This window comes from Monopterus albus, unplaced genomic scaffold (genome assembly GCF_001952655.1).
Source record: "Monopterus albus unplaced genomic scaffold, M_albus_1.0 scaffold250.1, whole genome shotgun sequence".
NCBI classification, from domain to species: Eukaryota; Metazoa; Chordata; class Actinopteri; order Synbranchiformes; family Synbranchidae; genus Monopterus; species Monopterus albus.
In genome coordinates, this window is record NW_018128130.1 from 887,344 (window position 1) to 894,482 (window position 7,139).

At 43.7% G+C, this 7,139-nt stretch overlaps 1 protein-coding gene across 1 annotated transcript in view; it reads left to right on the forward strand.

Moving 5' to 3' along the window:
- The first annotated feature begins 426 nt into the window (after positions 1 to 426).
- arhgap39 (Rho GTPase activating protein 39) overlaps positions 427 to 7,139 on the forward strand; it is a 104,696-nt gene continuing 97,983 nt past the window's right edge. Inside the window, exon 1 of the mRNA XM_020620894.1 lies at positions 427 to 687. Within this exon, the coding sequence (XP_020476550.1) occupies positions 677 to 687 (11 nt within the window). The 5' untranslated portion in view covers positions 427 to 676. The remainder of the gene's footprint in view (positions 688 to 7,139) is intronic.

Sequence of the window (7,139 nt, forward strand, 5' to 3'; positions counted from 1 at the left end):
ATATTTGATTTAGGTCAGTTTTCTAAACATTTTGAGCAGTTTAAGTAGCCTTCATATTCTTGATGAGACTTTTAAATCCAAAACTTTAATTTTTCTCACTTTGATTACAATAAAGCAACAAAGAGTAATGGATAAATTACATCTAGCTTAATATATTTAAGTGGCCTCTTGGTAATGAAACCCAAAGTTTGGGAGGGTGTATGGCCTCCATAATCATTGAGCTATTATTTACTGTTATCAGCACAGATAGCTAGAGTTAACTGGAGTTACATACTGGAAGATAACTTTAGTTTTACATAAAACTGCAAAAAGATTTTTTTTCAAGCTACTGATTTGTTATTTTATGATTTTGGCTTTGCAAACAAATTTTCATAATGATTTCAGTTATTTCGTCCCGTTTAACTAGGAGTGTGTGCCTTAAACCCGTGTATTTTTTTAAGTGGCCACCATGTGTAAATATAATTACATTTAAAATTCTGCAATTCCGAAGTAGCTTCCGCGTTTAGACGACGAGCTTTTATTGTGAAAGTGACGCTCGGACGCGGTGCGTGTTGTAGCTGAGGAGCTTAGCGCTGCTCTGGAAGGAGGGACTCCTTGACTGCAGCGACCGCAATTTCGGCAACATGGGAGACGTTGTGGAATTTATTCTAAACGGACATTAAGAACCATCGGCAGAATGGCAGAGAGGTGAGTTTGACGCATATGTTGTGCATTTTCTCTTCAGCGCCTCCTCCCACAACAGCGGGGGGGCAGCCAGCTCAGCGACGAGGCTAACCTCAGTTCGTTTGGTCGCCGTGCTGGAGCGAGCGTTAGCTAGCTCGCCACATTATTCACTCACACGATTCAGTAATTTTCATAACCAAAGCATGTCTGCGAATTCCGGCTTGTTTTCTGTGAGCCCATTGCGTTGTTAATTGTTGGGCCCGGGCATTTTTCTCCGGGTAATGTTCAAGGTGGAATGAGGGGTAGAGGATGCTGTACTGCTGGCTGGTGATGCTGTTGCACCTGTCGGTCTACATCGTCGTCTCTTTCCTGGAATGCAGGCAGCTAACCTGCTCCTGTAGCTGGATGCTAGCAACAGACCTGCATATGGATCCATTCTCAGTGTGGGGTGATGCTTGCCAGGTTATCCAAATGGTCCCTCGGCGCATCCCGCATTTTCACGATGGATGGAGGCGCCTCGAAGATGAGGCACACGAAATGGAGAAGTGTGGCACCGTCTGCGTCCTTCTACCTTTCTAACACGATATTTCGTAGCCTTGTAGTTGTCAAGACCCAGAAATACACTGGTTCCCAGCCTGTGCCCTAATGAGTGTCCGTGTCTCGCGCACAGAGAAAACGTAGCACCAAATGCCCTTACAGATCTCTTGGTTTCATATCAACTTGCTTTCTGTCAATCACATTATTTTTTAACTACCAGTTTTAAATCCACAACGCCCTGTGGGAAGTTCAACATGTATACAATAAACCAAAGAAAGGGATTAATACAGTAAAATGTAAATTTTCAGATCTGTTATTGGCTGTAACCCCGTAGTGGCAGAGAGAGGTGGCCAAGAAGAAGTTAAACTGGATTAAGAGTTGCTTGGTTTAATGGATCATCTTAGTATTCAGTAATGATGCCAAACAATGTCCATGCTGTAACTCACAACTGCCCAAGGAAACCATTAAAAGTTGGAGTATGAATTGAGTTTGGCCTTACTGCAACAAAGTCTAGCCTCCCTGACCCTGCACAAAGCATAAGATGGCAAAACATCAGTTGTCTTTAAACTGAGTGTGTGGGCCCCATCTTGAATATAGACAATGGCAGTTTGTCCCCAGCAGCAAGCAAGCTCATAGATCTGAGTTAATAATTGATGGCGGATAAATTTGTGTTGCATGGGTCATTTGGCCTCATATAAATCGCGGTTACAGGTCTGTACAGCAGGCTCTGGAGCGTTGTATATATGCTGGCATGTCTGTCGGAGTCCTAGCAGAGATCAGAGACTTGGTTCACTCAACCCACAGGTTGGTCAGAATGCAGTAATAATTGATGGCTAATGAGGCGGTATTTGGTCTTGTGATCAGATGTTGTAGATTACATTATATTTAAAAACTTTGGTTATTTATGTATTTTGTACAATCAAGGAAAAAAGCATCAGAACTATTGGAACCAATCCCTATCTATGGTAGGCTGGCATCGTGTCCAGGGTGTACCCCTCCTCTCGCCCAGTGCCAGCTTGGATAGTATGGACTGAACCTAACCCCAGGTTGTGATCAGGACGAATGTGACCATATCCCTCTGGGAATATTGTAATGGCGTACAACACAACAGACTGAAGGAAATGTCACTCTTCAGTGTGGCTTATTGTTGGGTGGGTTAGGGTAATGAGTCATGCTAACGTGACTGCTGCTGATATCCCAAAGCATTCGTTTTTGTGACTGAAAGCTGTTTGCTTGACTTGAAAGATGTAGATTCAGCCAGTCTTGTCAAGGTGATGAGAGGATGGTGTCACTGACTGGCACGCTGTTTGAGTTAATGCATTTATTTGTACACCAGCGCTGAATTTTCTTGGATAGCCTATTCGTGAAGACATTTTTTCTGACAGGAAATTTTGTAAGAAACCTTACAACTCCAAAATTTTGACTTGGTGTGATAATACTTTTAAGTGTCAAAACTGGTTTGTTGTTGCTACTTTCACTCAGAATGATCACTCTCCAGATCCTTTCGGTAGCCTTCAGAATTTTATGTTTGCAAGTTGGTCACACATACATATATACAGTGTAAGTTAATCTATGTCTGATTGCAGCTGCTGTCCTAACTCGAGTCTCAGCATGTAGTGGCTGCACTGATTTCCATTCTGTTGAGCTACTGTAAGTGGAGGAAATATGTGCACTCTCTCTACCAGCATGATTGCTTAACAGTACCACTAATAATTACTTTTAAAAGAAACTGTGAACAGGAATCTTCATGTGTGGTTGCAGCAGGTATGTTTTGGCCACTTATTCACAAGAATAAAAGTAATGCAGAGGCCAGTGAAGAACTAAAGCGCAACGTGAGGTACATCAACAGCTGATGGTTTTTATTGACAGTGTGACTGTTCCTAATATCTTAAATGATCAGTGCTGAACGTGAGACCAGGACTCCACAATGGACACGTTTGCATGTCTGGCAGGCAGCGTGACATTTGATACCAGCTGTAGGGTGGGGCACTGTGCTCATGTGTTGTGGCAGTATGTGGCTGAAATATTCATATCAGCACATTTGAGCCACTTGGGGACAAACAGGTTCTGTATTCAACATGAACAAAAATCTAGCTTCCAAACACTGCTGTTCTCCCCGCAGACATGTAACAAGGTGACACACCTGATCCCACTGACGCAGCCCGCTGTGATTGAAGAGCCATTATTAACACTGGGCAGTTAGTTACATAAAAGCAGTAATGATGCAATGTAAAATGGTTTTAGATGAGTGTCATGTAAAGACACTGTGTTGTGGCATTAGGACTCTCTACAGCCGCTGTCACTGTAGCTAGCAGTGATGTACAAAGGATCAGCAGGTGACATTATTGGCTGAGTAGTAAGAAACTAACATTGTTTTTGTTAACCATGTCTGATAATGCAGAAGGTTGGCTGCAGACGAACCCTGGTTCTGAGGGGAGATTTCTGTCTCACTGTGTCAGAGCCCGTTTCAATGGGGTGGGGCCGAGCTCCCCACACACACACACACACACACACACCCACCCACACCCACCCAACAGAGGACAGAATGAAACTTTATCTTATTCTGGAGTTGATGTGCAAGTGATCCATAAGTGCAGCAAAATCTACCAGTAAGGGAAATAAGTGACCGCTAATTTTTTTTAATAAGTAGAACATTACACTTGTTCTCCATAATGTTTGTGTCAGATTACCAGGAAATGCTGGACCCAAGTGCACGACTCAAACACACAATGTAAAAGTGTAAGAGATTAATTAGAGGGCTACAGCAGAGAAGCAAAGCCACTCTGCGGTAAAGGCATTTCTGGATCGTCAGTCACTGTTCTACGGCTATCCTGAGAAACACAGATGGCTGGTGAGAAGCAGAATGACACGAGGTCCGATGCTTTCAGATTTAAGATGCATAAACCTCACATGTGTCTCCAGACCAGGCGTGGCCCTGCTTAGCTTGGAAAAAACAATGAGATCAGGCGTACTCAGAGGATAACCTCAGCGGGCAGGTTGTGAGGACCTCGTGGAGGGGACCCCTGGACAACAGACCATCAGGTGAGAAGTGCAAACCCCACTGGGTAAGACCACTAAATGGGGAGCAAGGCTGTAGGACACAGAGGCTGAACAAAACACTGAATAGTAACAAGCAGCAGCTAGGAAGGTTCCGGTAGGCATCTCCCAGGGGAACCAAGATGACTGGCCAGAGCCGGGTGGCAGAGTGCAGGAGAAAATACAGGGGACTAAAGTATACAATACTAAATGCCGTCTCCACAGGCCTTCACAGGTGTTGGAGGATCAACACAAAAGTATGCATGAAGCAAACGTACAAACAAAAACAGTCATCTTCAGCTGTGCAGAAAAACAAACTAACCTCTGAATCAGAATCACCTTTATTGGCCAGGTGTGTCAGACACACGAGGAATTTGACTCTGGTACAGCAGCTCTCAATGTGCATGTAAAAGACAAAAATACATTAATACAGAGAAGGCAGAGGCACAGATAGACAGCATCCAGGTGTAGGGCTCAGAACAGGCTCCAAGAAAATCCAGGATAGGCAGACAACTGACAGCACAGGCAAGAGCTGTGGCAGGCATCGGATCACACCAATGGATACAGGTCAGTTCACAGGCAACACAGGAGTCTTTGGGGATGGACTCCCCTTTGAAGCCAGCCTCAAGCGACCATTTGACAAACTACAGGTTTTGGCACTTCCACATTGGGGTCATTTGGGAGAGTCAAAGTCAGGCAGGGTGGAATCAGGTAGTAGGCTGCAAGCAGGCGTTGCACAGGTAGCTGGTTCCAGGCAGGCAGAGATCTGGTTCAGAAAACAGGAACCACTCACTAGAACAACAAAAAGCCAAGGCTGCGTCCGAAACCGCCTACTACCATACTGTATAGTAGGCGAAAAGCAGTAGGCGAGGCGAGTAGTATGTCCAGATTCGTAGTATTCCAAAAACAGTAGGCGAAAAGTACCCGGATAACCTACTGCTTCCGGTTGGATTTTGCAGTGTGCATACGATGGACACTTCACTATCCCATGATGCCCCAGGAGAGGAGTTATCCAACGAAGACTTTACGGGCTCTTTAAATTTTCGCGCTGCTATGAAAACGTGATGTATCAACATGGCGGATGTAGTACGTCCGAATCTCATTTATACTACCAGGCTTCATACTATACAGTACCTCCTGTTTTAACGGTCAGTAAGTAGGTACTTCATCTCTTTCAGTACGTACTGTCACAGTATGCGGTTTCGGACGCAGCCCAAGTAACTAGCTGACACTGGAGTAGAGGGAGGCAGGTTATATAGGCTGGGTAATGAGACACAGGTGAGACAAATCAGCCACTGACTGGCTACTGTCAAGCTAGGGAGAGGGTAATGGTGAAAACCCCAGAAGTGTCCTTCAAAATAAGAGTCTCAAACAGAAAGTTAGGTGTGGAACACAACAGTTTTGAACAAATATCCATCATTTGTACACTTGCTTCTTTACTCCACAAATTCAGATTTGTAATACAGTGTGATAAAGTGCGCACTTTCAGATTTTATTGAACATTTACATTTAAGTTTTAACATGTTGAAATAAAAAAAAAAAAGTTGTCAGTAAAAGTCATAGATGCCTTTAAGAGACTGAGAAATAAGGATAAAACAGTTTGAGACAATGGTCAAACTTTAGGATAACCAATATAAACAGTTTGGAAAATAATAAAGAAGAAACAGAGAAATGGTCACTACTCCCAAAGGGACTGGCAGGAAAGGCAGACCATGGCTAAAGAATTCATTTTATCTGACAGAACAAAACCACTCTTCAGGAGTCAGGTCTGGATTTATCACTGATCACTCTCTACAAAATGAGCATGAAAACAAAAACAGAAGCTACACTGTAAGATGCAGACTCCTGGTTAGCCACAAAAACAGGAGGGCCACGTTACAGTTTGCTAAGTACTTAAAAGAGAAAGAGCATTCTGGAAAAAGGTCTTGTGGACAGATGAAACTCAGAATAACTTTCAGGAGTGATGACAAGAGCAAAGTATGAAGGCGAAAAGGATACCAAGCCTGCCTGCTCAGTGGTGGGGCTGTTTTATGCAACCATAAGGAACTCACCATTCAAATTTTATCAGTAAGCTAAAACCAAATGCTATTTATAGGTTAAATAAAAAGTTGAATCCTTGATTTTGAGGCTGTTGCAGCTTTACCTGTCCAGCATTGTGTTTCATAGGGAGGAGGAAAAGCTATTAGCTATTATTCATGGATACCAGTGCCATACAGGTGCCATACAGACATTCAGTATTTATTACCTGTAAACCCCCCCAGACTCAACGCACAGGTGTGGCATCACAGCGCAGCACCGTGACCTTTTCTAAACAAATGCGTTCCCATTTACAGTGGCACCAATTCTAAATAACTCCAATATCACTGTTCATCTGCTGTGTTGGACGGCTCTGTTATTTCTCTCCACTTTATTTCCTGCACATTTGTTTGAATATGTGTGTGTGTGTGTGTGTGTTTATTGAGGCAACGAGTGCCCATACAGCATGTGTGTGCTGTAAAAGCAGGTTTTAGTGAGCAGCAGCACACCAGGCTGTTGGCTTAATAACATCCTGATAATATGCACCTCAGGGTTGTTGTGCTTTGCTCCTTTTGGCTCCACCTTTGTCCCACTTGTTGTACCCCGTACTTTTTACCATACTGACTCTGAGAGACGAGACAGTCCAAGTAACTACAAAACAGTGCTGATTTATTCAAAGGATCACAGGTAAAATTAACATTACACGCTCAGGTATCTTGCACCTCCAAACTGCTCACAGGCAGATGTAAGATGAAAGACCCTGAACCCACCAGGCCTATACATTATATCCCCTCGGTTGGGCTAGCCCCATACTACACAGAAACGTCAACCGAGACGTCTCTCTTACCAGCTCTGCAGCTGGTCATAGCAGTAGTCAAAACATGAAG